The following is a 17320-nucleotide window of genomic DNA, read 5'->3' as shown; positions in this document are numbered from 1 at the left end:
GCACCATGGCGGTGGTGTACCAGCTCTCCAGGAATGAGAGGTTGCTCAGGAAAAAGTACATTGGAGTGTGCAGCTTGTGACTGGTTCTCACAGTGATCACAATAAGGCCGTTTCCTACAATGGTCAGGATGTACATGAGTAAAATGACCGAGAAGAACACAATGTGAAAACCATGCCCAAGGGAGAAGCCCCGGAGAATTAACTCCTTCACTGTTGCAGTATTTTTCTTGCACATGGTCTCCTTCCTCCTTTGAGACGCAACTCGCAGGGACAGCAAAAGGTGCAGTCGTTTGGAGCTGGGAGTTCAGTTCAGTGGTAGTTCCAAAGAATCAGGCAGGGTCAGTAGAGGCAAAAATTGGTTTGGCCAAATCTGAACCTGTTCGGAATTAGTGGAGAATTTAAAAAGTTTTCACAAATTCCTGTTTGGATCAAAACATTTTGGGCTAGATTCACAACATCTAAGGAAGCTGTTCCTTTGAACAACGTGGTGTCCGGGCTAAATGCAGTCTTGACCCCCTTGCTGAACCCTTTGATGTACACAATAAGAAACAAGGAGGTGAAGGTGGCCTTCTGGAATGCAGTGAGTGGGGGGGGGAAATGGGGAGCGGGTTCCCTGAAGCCTGACTGCTTTTCTCTGGTGAAAAATACCTAGTTGCTAGGGCTGGATTTTTCAAAGAAACCTAAGGGAGTAAAACACCTTAATTCAAAGGGGTTAGTGGGCATAAATCTCTTAGGCTGCTTTGGAAATCTTGGCCTAGATAAGGTGACCAGAAGATACCCAAGTTATAAATACCAGAGTAAGATTCCTTAAGTGTCCTTTAGCTCAGGGGAGAAGCACTCACCTGGGATATAACAGACCCATGTTAAAATCTGCTTTGGAAGAAAGATTTGAACTTAAGTCTTCCCCTTCCTGAGTAACCACAGGACAATGGGGTACTGCCTGATGGGGGTAAGGGTGTTCTTAATATTTCCCATTGATGCTGTTCAAATTTGTATAATAAATTAAACAGCCACTGGTGCAGGGACTTGAACTTAAGTCTACAACAGGCTAAGTGCTCACCTAACCACAAAAGGTGCAAAGCTAACTTTCTACTGACTCTTTTTGGTCTGATGATTGTATGGTTATAAGAGGGCCCTCACTATCTCCTCCTCCCCTATTTTGAGTGTGATGCCTAAATCCCCTTGTGAATCTGGCATGATTTATTAACGTGTTATTATTAGTACTAGTACTAGTACTACTACTACTACTACTGGGAAACCATTTGGCAAGTGCATGTCCAGTGTGCAAATTATTTCAAGGTTGATCAAAATTGCATTTTGGGGTAAATAAACTTATTTATCTCAAATATTTCAAGCAGGTCTCCGGACATTAGCTGGTGTCTCAGAAATACTGGAATCAGCAAAGGAGATCAGGGCTTCTGCTACAACATTTTCTCATGAATATACACGCAATTCCCAAACACCATGTATCTATCCCTCTTTGTGCATCTCTCTCTCTCTCTCTCTCAAAGCTGATGAATTGTTGACCATATCGCTCTATCTACCATGGCATTAAGGACCAGATTTTGCTATCACTGCAGTCAATGGGGGATAAGTAACAATTTATGCTTGTAAGGCACTCAGATCCTATGGCAATGGGAGTGATACGAGAATCTAGATTGATAAAACAGGATCTTAGATCTATAGGGTTAATCAAGTACAGTATCTGGGTGTTTACTTCAAAAGAGATTAAATAATACTAATAAATAACTTGGCATTTGTATAACCTTTGAACACTATATCAGGGTCAGCAACCTTTCAGAAGTGGTATGCCGAGTCTTCATTTATTCACTCTAATTTAAGGTTTCGTGTGCCGGTAATACATTTTAACGTTTTTAGAAGGTCTCTTTCTAGAAGTCTATAATATATAACTAAACTATTGTTGTATGTAAAGTAAATAAGGTTTTAAAAATGTTTAAGAAGCTTCATTTAAAATTAAATTAAAATGCAGAGCCCCCCGGACTGGTGGCCGGGACCCAGGCATTGTGAGTGCAACTGAAAATCAGCTTGCGTGCCGCCTTCGGCACACGTGCCATAGGTTGCCTACCCCTGCACTATATCATTTTAGATACCAGTAGCTAAACTTCCACTGACTGAATCATGAGCTGGAATGCTTCTGACCCTCAGCCCTTCGCTGCATTGGGGACACTCTCACTTCTTTGCACGGTCTCAGAGAGACAAAGCAGCTGCTGTATCCTCAGCTTAACTGCCCTGTTAAATTGTGTTCACTGTTGATCTATCTGATCAGAGAGGCACAAAGCATCTGGGATGTATCCAGTGACTCGCACCCTGAGTTTAAATTCCAAAGGAAGGGGTGACTAACTTCTTTAGCTTAAGACAACAAGTTAGGAATTGTGTGCAATATCCGCAGGTAACCTCTAGCTACTTCAGGTATGTCTGCTCTGCAAATGAGGGGTCTGATTGTAACACATGTAGGCATACCTCAACTAGCTTCAATCTTGGGTACCAATAGCAGCATGGACCTCAGCGTGGGCTATACAAGTCCACCTGGGACGCTGGGTAATTACTCACAGGACACTGCTGCTGGTACCTGAGCTAGATAGATCAAAGCTAGCGTGAATATGTCTACTGATGCTGAAATCATACCTCCAATTACAGAGTAGACAGAGTGGCGCTCCAGTGACATGGGGCAGTTGTGAATGACCAGACTGTACCCTACAGCTGCTCTGTATCACCAGAATGGCACAAAACAGCCAGAGACTATCAATGAGGCTATCCCCATAATCTCCAGGAAGAACACAAAGGAATTACTCACATCAGTGATAGAACATGCAACCTCCAGAATGAGATATCCGGGAGCAGGAGAGACAGCTTTCTCGGGAACTGGGCCATGGCTGTAGAACTTGCCTCTGGAATTGGTTGGGATGCTCAGAGCCTCCCAAAGATAGAATCTCCACTTCTTCAGTCTGTCAGTAACCCGCCTGAAATCAGATGTTTAAGAAGCAAAACAAAGAAAATGACAACTTCTCGTAAAATAGGGAAAGGGGAAAGAAGGGACTACAGGGCTCTCTGTGTTCAGTTTATGAATATGTATGGCTTTTATATATCTTCATAGTGGTTGTGGTGTACCTGCCTGTATAGATGGGTAGATATGCAGCTTGTTAGACAGACTGATGGATAGGTCAGATAGAAAGAGAAAAATAGACAGATGGGAGGATTAAGAGAAAATTCCTTCAAGGAGAAGAAGGTGCAGAACACTGAAACTGCCCATTTGAAATATTATAGGATACAGCTTTTTATTTTCAAAGACGTGTGTTTTGCTTGATATAAAGAAAGCATATTTTATATCTAACGGTCCTAAAGTACTTTCCACAAATTTTAATCTCTGCAAAATATCCCTCTGAACTCAACAATGTTAGCACCCTTTCTCTACTCACAGTAACCAGTTCAGGATGCTGCCAACACCCAAGTAAAATATACAATGACATGGAGGTAATGTGCGATGTGTATTTGAATCCAACTAGTTCCAGCTAATTATTATATCTCCACAGAATGTCCTATTTTCTGCCTAATTTCTTTTCTGGAAGTATTTGTTGATGAGGAAGAAAAGTCATTTTGCATTTGCTCAACATCTTTTCTGTACGGATTCCTCTGTTAATTCTCAGAGGACAAATTATCTGAAGTTCCATATTTTAGATGCTCATCGGATATTCGCAGTACATGTCATTAAGTGTTAAGCAGCGCATGTCATTGAACTTGCTTTTCCAAGAAGTTTTTATAATAATATCATTGAATAGGAGGTATATCTCACACTCATTCTAATGACTACTTCAAATCCTCAGACCTTACTATTAAAAAATCTTCTTTCTTTCTTTCTTTCTTTCTTTCTTTCTTTCTTTCTTTCTTTCTTTCTTTCTTTCTAAAAAAAACTAATGAGTTGTTTAAAAAACAACAGCAATCAACCAAAAATACCTTTCCAAATATTTAAGTAAAAATTCTATTCCTTGGAGCTTTCATGTAAAAATAAATATCAAGATAATTTTTATTTTTATATATTTATTTCTTTGGATTTATAACTTTTTAAAACTCACTTCTCCTGTGTTCTAAGCACCTGTTTACATGCATTAAACATGCCACTCTTAAAAAGCTATTCATAGCTTGGCAGTTGTATGTCAGACAAATGTAACATATGCAAACAAAAACACTTTATCATCCCTCAAATGCCCCAAGCTCAGCATCTTCTGCACTTCTCTAAAGTTCAGGGAAACAACATTTTTGCATCATGTCCTTAAGATCAATAGACATGTCCTATATTGAACCAAAGGCAATTTCAGTCATGTAGCTCCAGATTATTGTTTCATAGATGAATGAAAGAATCCAGTGACCTTTGGAGATTGATTTGGGGTTAGATTTTGAAGGTATTTAGGTGCCTAAATTTGTAGATAGGTGCCTATAGGGATTTTCAGAAGTACCTAGGCACCTAAGTCCCATTGGGAATTAGGCACTTTTGAAAATCCAAATAAGGACCAGTGTGGATCTTTAGATGCTTAAGTATCTTTAAAAGCCTGGCTCTTTGTTCTTACCCAATGCTGTGAAGGAATCTGACCCTTCATCCCTCGAGTCACTGGATCATATCTCCAGCCAGTGTCAATTGGAGTTGATCCAAGTCAGTGGGCCCAGTTCCAGACAGTGTAAATTGCCCACAGTTCCACATAAGTCAATGGCGCAGTACTGAGTCACACCAGATGATGTGCTGATCCAATGGGAACTTTCCAATGAGATGTAGAATCATATCTTACCTGCTCTTGATCTTGACCTAGGAATGGGCAAGATCCTCAACCTGTGTAAATTGGCACCACTTCATTTGCTTCACAGACGCTGCACCAGTTTACACCAGAGAACATTAGTGGAGGAGTGTATCTGTAGTATAGGCATGCTCTGAGCATTCAGTATAGTGATATCTTAAGGGTGCTGGTAGTTCAAAAGCATCTAAGGGATTTAAGAGCAAAAATCTCCCATTGACCTTCAATGGGACTTGTGCTTCTAAATCCCCTAGGTACTGTTTTAACTCTCCCCTAAATGAATAGTATAGCTTGATATACAAATATGAATAGTTGGTAGCAGTTTTCACATTCATTGCTTGATTTAACCACAACTCATGATTAAGCCTATTTGTATTTTTCCAAAATAATATGGGGGAGAACTTCAGTTTCATGAAGAATATTCAACCTTTCAATAAAACAGGCTTCAATTCTCTAAGGTGAGAAGCTTTGTGTGAGAGCAATTCAGACTTCTTAACAATCATAGAATAACAGGGTTGGAAGGGACCTCAGGAGGTATCTAGTCCAACCCCTTGCTCAATGCAGGTCCAATCCCCAATAGATATTTGCCCCACATCTCTAAATGGCCCCCTCAAGGATTGAACTCACAACCTTGGGTTTAGCAGGCCAATGCTCAAACCACTGAGCTATCCCTCCGCCAACAATAGAGCTTGACTGGCTCTAAAGCTATGGACTAAGAGACAGGAATTTATAAAAGCCTGAAATCTACTTACCCTACCAGATTGACAGAACGTTATAGAGATAGACAGATTCTGGTTCATTTCTTGGCTATGTTTTACAGAACAGTCAATAGAAAGAATCTGAGTGGAGAAAAGATTGTAATGTCAAAGAATTTAACTTAACATTGGGAGACTGATTCATGCTTTTTCACCAATTGTTGGATGCTGCTCTTATGTTCCTAGAATAGGAGAAAGAGAATTGAACCTACCATAACAAGGAGAAGTTAGATCAGATACCACAAGTATCACAGCTAGCATAACAATGTAGAAAATTCTCCAACTCTTGGACGTTATAAAAAGACTGGATGACTTTCAAAATGACATAATTGTAATTCAACCACAAGTATTGTGCCCAGCGCAGAACTACCGGTTGAAGTTCTATTTTCCATCCCATAGAGATGTTCAGTGGAAAAATAATTGATTAGTAGATAGATGTCTACTGGGAATCAATGGTAGTTTGGTGCCCAGGCACTTCTGAAAATCCCACTAGATATATACTTGCTTTTTAGGTGCCTAAATTCTTTTGAAAATTTAGTCTTAAGTTACACAACTACATTGAGATTCATTGGAATTTGAGCACGTAAAACCCTTAGCTCATATGAAAAGCTCAGCTTTTCTGCTTACTATCCTGAACCTTGTTAGGAAGAAAAATCAGTTTCAGAGGATTGCTGTGCTAGTCTTGGACTTTGTTCTGCTACTGTCAATGCCGCATTTGTTCTGTGGATAGTTGTACATTGATCTCAAATGTCTGACAGTTTAACACTTTCAAGAAATGTAAAATTATTTTAATTGTTTCCATGAAAATTAGAATTGACTAAATGTTTATTTATGAAAAATACAGATGGAGAAAGGACTATTACACAGAATTGTACTAAATTAATTAATTAATTAACAGATTGACTCATGCCTTCTCATTATCATTTTGTTGCTTTACTTGTAGCTATCCAGAAGCATTTCACAGATTGGGGAACAACTTTGCTGTTCTCTGACCAAAGGCTTCTGTCAGAGCGAGCTTCACAGTCTTGTTTCTGAGGCTGTAGATAAAGGGGTTGAGGAAAGGGTACAGTACGGTGTTCAGCAGAGCCACCCCTTTGTTGACATCCAAGGAGAAACTTCCTGAAGGCCTGGCGTACAAAACAATGCAGCTTCCATAGATGACAGCCAAAGCTGTGAGATGGGACCCACAGGTAGCAAAAGCTTTCTGTTTGCCTGTGACTGTTGGGATTCGCAGAATAGAGAAGAAGATGCTCACATACGACAACATTATCAAGCATAATGAACTCAGCACTACAGTTGTGCTCAAAATGGAGTCTGCCCTCCTAATCCCACTGGTGTCAGTGCAGGACAGTAGGAAAAGGGGTGTGTTGTCACAAAAGAAATGGTTGATCACATTTGGCCCACAGAATCTCAGCTTTGAAATCAGGACCATCCGTACACTTATAACTGTGAAACTTCCCACCCATGAAACAAGGACTAGCTGAATGCAGAGTCTCTGATTCATGATGGTGGCATATTGCAAAGGGCGGCAGATGGCAACATAGCGATCAAAGGACATGACCACTAAAAGGGTGAACTCCGTAGCCCCAAGAGTGAAATAGAAGAAGGTCTGGGCCATGCAGCCATTCAATGAAATGGTTTTGCTGACTGAGAGAAAGGTCAGCATCATTTTAGGGCTTGTGACGGAGGTGAACCAGATTTCCAAGAAGGACAAATTGGCGATGAAAAAGTACATGGGAGAGTGGAGTCGATGATCCACCCACACTATGAAAATGATGACCACGTTGCCCGTCACTGTGATCAGGTAGGTGAGGAGAAGAATCAGGAACAGAAAAATCTTCAGTTTCTCACCAAGGCTGGAAAATCCCAGTAGGATGAACTCAGACACAGCCGTTTCATTTCTTTCCTCCATGTCTGACTTCAGGGTTGTCTGTAGAAAGAGTAAATATGAAAATAAGTGAATGGCATTTTCGTGTATTCATAGATTTTAAAGCCGGATGGAACCCTTGTGATCTTCTAGCCCCACTTTGTACATAATATATGACATATGATTTTACCTAATAACTCCTCCATTAATCCCATAATTTGTTGTCATAAGAACAACCATACTGGGTCAAACCAATTGTCCATCTAGCCCAATATCCTGTCTTCTGACAGTGGCTAAAGCCAGGTGCTTCACAGGGAATGAACAAAACAGGGCACTTAATGGGTGATCCATACCCTGTCATTCACTCCCAACATCTGGCCATCAGAGGCTCAGACACACAGAGCATGGGATTGCGTCCCTGACCGTCTTGGTTAATAGCCCTTGATCGACCTATCCTCCAGGAATTTATCTAAACCTTTTTTGAACCCAGTTATACTTTTGGCCTTCACAACATCCCCTGGGAACGAGTTCCACAGGATGACTGTGTGTTGTGTGAGGAAATACTTCCTTTTTTTTGTTTTAAACTGGATTCCTATTAATTTCATCAGGTGACCCCTGGTTCTTGCGTTCCACGAAGAGGTAAATAACACTTCCCTATTCACTGTCTCCACACCAGTCATGACTTTCTCGACCTCTCTCATATCCCCCCATAGTCATCTCTTTTCCAAGCTGAAGAGTCTCAGTCTTTTTAATCTCTCCTCATAAGGAAGCTGTTCCATACCCCTAATTATTTTTGTTACCCTTCTCTGTACCTTTTCCATTTCTAATACATAATATGCCCACTCCTAGAGCCCTATGGGCAGTTCTGGTCGCCCCATCGCAGAAAAGATGTATTTGTATAGTCGCATTATGTTATTTGCAATCTTATTATCTATCCTTTTGGTAATGATTCCAAACATTCTTTTCGCTTTTTTGACTACTGCTGCACACTGAGTAGATGTTTTCAGAGAACTATCCACAATGACTCCAAGATCTCTTTTTTGAGTGATAACTAATTTAGACCCTATCATCTTGCATGTAAAGTTGTGATTATGTTTTCTCATATACATTACTTTGCATTTCTCAACACTGAATTTCATCAGCCATTTTGTTTCCCAATCACCCGGTTTTGTCGGATCCTATTGTAACTCTGCTTTCGACGTAACTATCTTGTATAATCTTGACTCGTTTGCGAACTTTGCCATCTTTGTGCAGCGGCAGTCAAAAAAGCTAACAGTGAAAAGAAGAGCATGGCATCCAGGCGTCCAAGCCGCTGTGTCACTGAGCACCCAGAAGCATATGTTCTTTTTGGTCATTGTTTTGCAACATAATTCCATTATAGATTCCTCCGCTGGAAGGGACCACTGAGTTCATCTAGTCTCATCGCCTGTATAACTCCTGCCATTGAATTTCCTCAAAACTATTCCTTTTAACGAGATCCTATCTTTTAGGAAAAATCCCGTCTTGATTTAAATATTGCCAGTGATGGAAAATCCACCACCACACTTGGTGAGTTGTTCAAATGGTTAATTCCCCTCACTGTTAAAAAAGGTGCACCTTAGTTCCAATTTGAATTTTTTCTAGCCTTCACTTTCTGTCGTTTGGTCTTGTTCTACATTTTTTCTGCTAGACTGAAATATTTGCTCCCCACGTAGGTACTTATTGACTGTGAGCAAGTTACCTTTTAAAGTTCTCTTTGTTAAGATAATTATATTGAGCTCCTTCAGTCTATCACAATCAGTAATGTTTTCCAAAGCTTTAATCGTTTTCGTGGTTCATCTCTGAACCCTCACCAATTTATCAGCATCCTTCTCCAACTGTGGACCCCAGAACTGGATACAGGATTCCAGCAGCAGCTGCACCAGCACCAAATGGAAAGGAAAAACACCCCCCTTCTCCTTCTCAATATTCCTGTTTTCACACCCAAGGACGGCATTCGACTTTTTTGGCCACATCACTGAACTGGGAGCTCCTGTTCGGCTGATTATTTACTGTGACCCCTGAGTCTTTTTCAGAGTGAAGTTTGCTTAAGACATCCAATAACAATATCTCATGCAATGCAATTGCAAGTGAACATTGTCCCTTCTCCACACCCATGAGTGACCTGTAGCAGTGTTTTTCAGGCTTTTAATGTTGGTGAATCATGAATCAAAGTAAAAATGTTCACAATCCCATTACATTTACTATAAAGAGTAAAACTGCTATCAATGTTAACAGTGATAACCCTACCGAATACAAGTACTATATTCGATCTCAGAAACTTTGAAGGTTTTTACCACCCCAAGTTTGTTCTAGAAATTTGATTTGTCAGGATTGTAATAAAAAATTCAATGCCTCTCCTCCCCCCCCTCATTGCTTTAATGCCAAAGCTCCCAGAAACAACACCCATCTGTTTAGAAACACAGATCTAATCTGCTCTCGGCCATCACATAAATCATAGGAGTTTATCTAGTAATTTCTCCATTAAGCCCACAACTTGTGGATGAAGTAGGGGATATCTTTCAGAAAGACCTCCAAACTCAACACAAAGACTACAAATAACAGAATATCCACTATATCTCTAGGTAAATTGTCTCAATAGTTAATGACTCTCATCCTTAAAAATGTGCTCCTTACTTCTTGTTTGAATTTGTTTTTCTTCAGCTTCAAACCATTGGATACTTTTTTCTGCTAGGCTAAAGAGTCCTCAACTGTCAGAAATCTCTTCCCCATGTAGGCACTTCTAAATCATGATCAAGTCATCTCTGAACCTTCTCTACAATAACATAAATAGATTGAACTTCACTACTGTATTCTATAGCTCCACCTTGCTAAATCCTTCCCTTATTCCCCTTTTCTACAGCAGTGACAAGGCAAAAGCAGTAGCTAAAGATCACTGAGACACCCCTTCTAGTGATAGACTCAAGGAGCTCAGTCTCTCTAGTTTAAAAAGGAGAAGTTGAAGGGGTGACTCGGTTACAGCCAAAGGTACAGGGGGAGCAAATGGGCTCTTCCCTTTAGCAGAGACAGGTATTACAAGCTCCTTGGCCAGAAGTTGAAGCTAGAAGAATTTGGGACTGGAAATAAAAGTATAATTTTTTAAAAGTGAGGATAATTAACAATTGGAATTACTTACCGAGGGCTGTGGTGGAGTCTCCATCACTGACCATTTTTATATCAAGATTGGATATTTTTTTTCCTAAAAGATCTGCTCTAGGAATTTTTTTCTGTGAAGTTCCAGGGCCGGTGTTAGAGAGGAGGCCAGCCCAGATGATCACAAGGGTCCCTTCTGGCCATCTGATCTATGCATTTCTGAGCCATGGAACATTAAAGCATAGCTATAGACACCATAATTTTATATCTTCATCTTTTCAGACTTGCTGAACATTGGATGCTATCATTTAGAAATGAAACAGAAACCGCATCACTTTCTCTGACGTTCTCTCTCCGTTGCTTTCTCAGCATCTTTCCTGCTGAGTTCATCTGGTGAAAAAAACTTTGCCTTCACACACTCTGTAAATAAGGTTTTGAAAATGCTATGATTTCCTTGGAGACCTGGCAACACCAATGGGAAATTACAAGAGGCAAGAAATCTCCTAGGACAATCTGAGATGAATGATCAAATTGAACACAGAAATGGTCATCTTTAAGGCTAAGATTTTTCAAAAGACTAAGGGAGTTAGATGCAGTACTCCCATGATCTTTCCATGGGATTTAGGTGTGCAAATCCCTTAGGAAACATTGAAATCCTATCATAAACTGGTAGGGCAGAACTCAGTGATTAATTCAGCTTTTTTGAATTTCTCAAATTTTAATGTTTTTTTCATGATTTTTCCATCAAAGTTTGGAATTATGCTGTGAAAGGTAACAGACAAATGTTACTCTTAAATATTCACAAAATTCATTACCTCTTTTGCAAACACCTCTATTGATTTATGTTCTAAAATAGACAGATTGTAAATGGAATGGCAAATCAGTGAGTATTTGTGAGCATAGCTCTGTTTAACAACTTCATATGTGGCTGGCAATTGAAAAAATAAATGTTGATTTAGGTTGGACCAAAAATTAATTTAAATAAATTGGTGAATTAAAAAGTAAAAAAAAAAAAAACACCACAAATTTATTTTGGGTCAAATGACAAAACTGAAATATATCGTTTCAGTCTTGGGCATATTCAAATATTTTCTATGGTTTTTTTTTAAAGTAAAGGAAATTTTAAGACAAGAATGTTGCTTGCACTGAAAAACTGAAACACAACTCCTGGAAAATGTTGCAGTGAAATATTTTGATTTTTTTTTTAATGTTGCTGACCCATTTCAGTGAAACTAACATGAATTTGTAAAATTTTAGTGTTGCTGAATCAGAATTTTAGACCAAAGAATGTTTCAGCCAAAAAAGTTCACCCACCTCAATTTATGAGCATCTGTATGTATTACACCAGGCTTGTGTGTGAATTTCTTGATATTGAGATGGGCCAAAATGAAATTCCTTTTACCAAATCAAATGGGCAGTTTAGAATATTCTTCTAATAGGAAACTGCTAACAGTGTAATCTTAGACGTCAAGATCAAGGAAGAAAAAAGAGACTAGACTTCCATCCAGAGACAGGCAACACCAGTCAAGACAACTGATTTTATTGTCATAACAATTATTTGAGTTTCCTGTGGGGTTGGAGTTTCACTATGAGGCATGCTTACCTGAACATTCATTACACACACCGAATTCTAATCTAGGAAGATTCTATAGCTTTTCTCTGAGAATAGAAAGCTCAGGTATGTCTATTAGGCCCCATCTGCACTATTGCTAACACTTTCCAAGCCACTATAGAGATCTGGATGCCTGATTCTGCAATGTCCCACTTGGAGAAGGGCAGCCATAGAAACCATCTTTAAAACGGGGAAGAAATGGGAGCAAGGAATTCTACATCAGGCAGCCTAACTTCAGTACCTGGAAAGCTACTGGAAATAAATTATTAAACAACTGATGCGTAAGCACCTAGAGAATAACACAGTTATAAGGCATGGCCAGAATGGATTTGTCAAGAACAAATCAGGCCAAACCAACCTAATTTCCATCCTTGAGTAGGTGACTGGCCTAATGAATGGGGGACATTATTATATTAGTTTTTAATAATGCTTTTGTCATAGTCCCACATTACATTCTCAGAAGAAAACTACAGAAATGTGATTTAGATGAAATTACTATCAGGTGGGTGCTCAACTGGTTGGAAAACCATACGAAAGAGTAGTTATCAATCACAGACTCATAGGGTGATAATGGCCAGCAAGGGTGATCCAGTCTAACCCCCTGCCAAGATACAGGATTTGTTGTGTTTAAACCATCTAATGGTTCACTGTGAAATGGGGAGGTCCTATCTAGGTGTCAGTCCTCTGTCTGGTACTAGTCATTATTTTAATTAATAACTTTGATCACAGAGTGTTTATCAAATTTGCAGATGTCGCCAAGCTGTGACGGGTTCCAAGCACTTTGGAAGACAGGATGAGAATTCAAAATGACTTTGGCAGAGGATTGGTCTGAAATTCAAGAAAGACAATTACAAGGTTCTGCACTTAGTAAAGAAAAACTGAATGCACACCTACAAAATGAGAAGTATAAAATGCTAGGTACTGCTGAAAATGGTCTGGGGATTATAGCAGTTCACAAATTCAGTATGAGTTAACAATGCAAGGCAGCTGAGAAAAAGGTTAATATCATTCTAAGGTGTAACAATAGGAGTCTTGTAGGTAAAACCGAGCAGTTAATTGCCCTCACTCTACTCAGCACTGGTGAGGCCATAGCTGGAGTATTGCATATGTGATACCTGAGTCCTGTTCAAAGTGGTGTGACTTGAAGGAAGCTCGCCCTGCTACTATCTGTGATGTGTTTGCTCTGTGGATAACGGCACATTGATCTCAATTTTCTGACAGTTTAGCACTCTGTAGAAAGATTTAATTATTCTAATTATTTCCATGAAAAATAAAATGCACTGACCATTTATTCATAAAACAACAGATGGAGAAAGGATCATTACACATAATTGGGTTAAACATTAGCAGATTGACTCATGCCCATTCATTATCTTTTGGTTGCTTTGCTTCTGTCTATCCAGAAACACATTATAGATTGGGGAACAACTTTGTTGTGCTCCAACTAAAGGTTTCTCTCAGGGCAAGTTTCACAGTCTTGTTTCTGAGGCTGTAGATAAAGTGGTTGAGGAAAGGGTACAGTACGGTGTTCAGCAGAGCCACCCCTTTGTTGACATCCAAGGAGAAACTTCCTGAAGGCCTGGCATACAAAACAATGCAGCTTCCATAGGCAATTGCCAAAGCTGTGAGATGGGAACCACAGGTTGAAAATGCTTTCTGTCTGCCTGTGGCTGTTGGGATTCGCAGAATAGAGAAGAAGATGCTTCCATAAGACAACATGGTTAAACATAATGAACTCAGGACTACAGTTGAGATCAGAATGGAATCCACCCTTCTAACCCCACTGGTGTCAGTGCAGGAGAGTTGGAAGAGGGGAGAATTGTCACAGAAGAAATGGTTGATCACATTTGGCCCACAGAATCTCAGCTTCAAAATCAGGACCATCTGTAAACTTATAACTGTGAAACTTCCCACCCATGAACCAAGAACTAGTTGCACACAGAGTCTCTGCTTCATGATGGTGGCGTATTGCAAAGGGCAGCAGATGGCAACAAAGCGATCAAAGGGCATGACCACTAGGAGGCAGAACTCTGTACCACCCAAGGCGAAACAGAAGTATGACTGGGCCATGCAGCCATGGAATGAAATGTTTTGGTTGATTGAGACGAAGTTCAGTATCATTTTAGGGCTTGTGACCGAGGTGAACCACGTTTCGAAGAAGGACAAATTGGCGATGAAAAAGTACATGGGAGAGTGGAGATGGCGATCCACCCACACTATGAAAATGATGACCACGTTACCCGTTATTGTGATCAGGTAGGTGAGGAGAAGAACCAGGAAGAGGAAAGTCTTTAGTTTCTCACCAAGGCTGGAAAATCCCAGTAGGATGAACTCAGACACAGCCGTTTCATTTCTTTCCTTCATGTCCGACATCAGCCTTGGCTGTAGAAAGAGTAACAGTGAAAATAAAAGGCATTTTCACAGAGTCATTGATATTAAAGCCAGATGGAACCTTGTTATCTTCTAATCTATGTCCATATCATATGACATAGTATTTTACCTAGTATCTCCTCCGTTAATCTCCTAACTTGTTGCCATGACCTGCTTCTCCCTGGGAACACCCTTATTCAACACCAGCATCTCAAGTTTGGTACTACAGCCCTTTTACACCTCTAAACTTCCTCTACTGATGCTTTCAGATAAATAAAAGGTGCAGGTTTTTTTCATAATTCTATTTCAATGGTCCTGCAGGTTGTGTTAAAACCCACCAACAAACTGTGCCCGAGTTCTGTGTTTGAAAAACCAGTAATCTTGTATTTAACATGACCAAACATAAATATAGACAAAGAATTCGGTCACCTTCTAGTTTCACGCTGCTAGTGAAGTCGGATTTTATCAGAGTCTGGCAGCGATTCCCTTCCTGATCAGAGTCCAGGTCCCTGAATGACCTCTTTGATCCAGCTCCCCCTGTCCTCTGGAGACAACCGATGACCCTTTAAATAAATGAAAAAAAGAATAAGCCATCCAGGAGTCCAAATCTCTGTGAGTCTGAGCATTCAGCAGCATAGATTCTTTTGGGACTTTTTTTTTTACAACATACTCCATCATAGATTCCAGGGCCCGAAGGAACCTCTCTGATCATCTAGTCTGACAACATATATAACTCCAGCTGTTGAACATCCCAAAATAATGCATTTTGAAGTAGAGCCTATCTGTTAGAAAAACACCTAATCTTCATTTAAAAACTACCAGTGTTGGAGAATTGTAAATTGTTCAGATGGTTAATTCCCCCTCACTATTCAAAAATGTGCACCTTTTTTGTAGTCTGAATTTTTCTAGCTTTGACTTCCAGTCATTTGACCTTGTTATACCTTTTCCTGCTATGCTGAAATATTTGTTCTTCATGTAGGTACTTACAGACTGTGATCAAGTTACTTCTTTCTTAAGCTGAGTTTATTGTACTCCTTGAATATAACACTCTAAGGAATGTTTTCCAAATCTTTAATCATTCTTGAGACTCATCTCTCAACCTCCCCAATTTATCAACATCCTTCTTCAACTGTGCACTCCAAAACTAGACACAAATATTCCACAGCGGTTGCGCCAGTGATAAATACAAAGGAAAAACAACCTCTCTTCTCCTTCTCAGGACTCCCCTGTGTTTATACCCAAAGCCGGCATTCAGCTGTTTGGCCACAGGACCGAACTTGGAGCTCATGTTCAACTGATTATTCACCATGACCTCTCAGTCTTCTCAGTCAATTCTATAATACACCTCACACAATGCAATTTCAAGTTAACATAGTCCAAGCTCCACACTTATGCTTGACCTGAAGCAATATTTGTCAACCTTTCAAAGTGGGCGAACCCTTAATCAAATAAAAAATATTCACAACCCCATTATATTTACTATAAAGAGTAAAATATTTATCAATGATAACAATAAGCCTATTTAATACAACGACTACATTTGAGCACAGAAACTTTGAAGCTTTTGATGGCCCCAAATATATTCTGGAAACTTTATTTTCTTTGCGTCAGATTATAATAAAAAGGTCAATCCCTCACGTATCACCCAATTGCTTTTCATGTGACCACCCTCAGAGCAAACGACCAATTAGTTGCCAAAAAAGATCTAATTTGCTCTCAGCATCACAAACCATTAAATTGTATCTAGTAATTTCTCAATTAAGCCTACAACTTGTGGTTGAAGTAGAGAATATCTTTTAGAAAGATATTCAAACTCAATTTAAAGTCTTCATGTGATGGAATATCCACCACATCTCCAGGTAAATTGTCCCAATAGTTAATAATTCTGACCCTTAAAAATGTGCACCATTCTTCTCGTTTGAATTTGTCTATCCTCAGCTTCAAATCTCTGGATACTTTTTCTGATAGGTTAAAGAGTCTTCTACTATCAGAAATGTTTTCCCTACGTAGGCACTTGTATGCTATGATAAAGTCATGTATGTCACTTTTCTTAAATAATCTAAATAGATTGAGCTTCGTTACTATATTCTATTGCTCCAGCACTACACCTACCTTCCTGAATTTTTCATTTGTACACCTTTTCTACAGCAGTGACATAACTAATGTGGTAGCTAAAGACCCACTTGAACAAGCCCTGTGGACTGAAGAAGCTCAATCTATTTAGCTTAACCAAGAGACGTTTAAGGGGTGACTTGGTTAGAGTCTAACATACCAATTTGGGACGCAAGTGGGCTCTTCCATGTAGCAGAGAAATGCATAATGTGATCCATTGGATGGAAGTTGGAACAAGACAAATTCACTCTGGAAATAAGATGTGCATGTTTAAGAGGGTGGATAATTAACACTTGGAGCAACTTATCGAGAGTTATGGTGGAGTCTCTGGGAATTTTTAGTGGGAATTTCTATGGCCTGTGTTAAAAAGGAGACCAGCCTGGATGATGACAGTGCTCCCTTCTAGCCTTCTAATCTATGCATTTATGAACCATGGAACAGCATAGGCATAACCATACCATAGTTTCATATCTTTACCTTTCCAGACTGGCTGAGCAATGGATGATGTCATTTAGAAAAGAAACAGAAAACATCTTTCTCTGAAAATCTCTGTTTCTCTGTCTCTGTTGCTCTCTCAGAATCTCTCCTTCTCTGTGCATCTGGAGAAAATCTTTGCCTTCACCCACTCTATAAATAAATTTTGAAAGTGTGATGATTTCATCTGAGGACTGACAACACCAAAAGAAAATTA

General features: G+C 39.6%; 2 protein-coding genes across 2 annotated transcripts; both read right to left on the bottom strand.

Annotated features, from left to right (window-relative positions):
- Positions 1-6515: 6515 nt before the first annotated feature.
- On the bottom strand, positions 6516-7469 carry LOC135886983 (olfactory receptor 6M1-like). Its single transcript, XM_065414759.1, has one exon. It carries the CDS (start codon positions 7467-7469, stop codon positions 6516-6518), a length of 954 nt encoding a protein of 317 aa, XP_065270831.1.
- A 6088-nt stretch (positions 7470-13557) lies between these two features.
- On the bottom strand, positions 13558-14520 carry LOC135887046 (olfactory receptor 6E1-like). The gene has a single exon (XM_065414826.1). It carries the CDS (start codon positions 14518-14520, stop codon positions 13558-13560), a length of 963 nt encoding a protein of 320 aa, XP_065270898.1.
- Positions 14521-17320: the final 2800 nt, after the last annotated feature.

The sequence above is a fragment of the Emys orbicularis genome, chromosome 12 (assembly GCF_028017835.1).
Source record: "Emys orbicularis isolate rEmyOrb1 chromosome 12, rEmyOrb1.hap1, whole genome shotgun sequence".
NCBI lineage: Eukaryota > Metazoa > Chordata > Testudines > Emydidae > Emys > Emys orbicularis.
The sequence above is the reverse complement of the archived record's forward strand: the minus strand, read 5'-3'. Positions and strand labels throughout refer to the sequence as shown.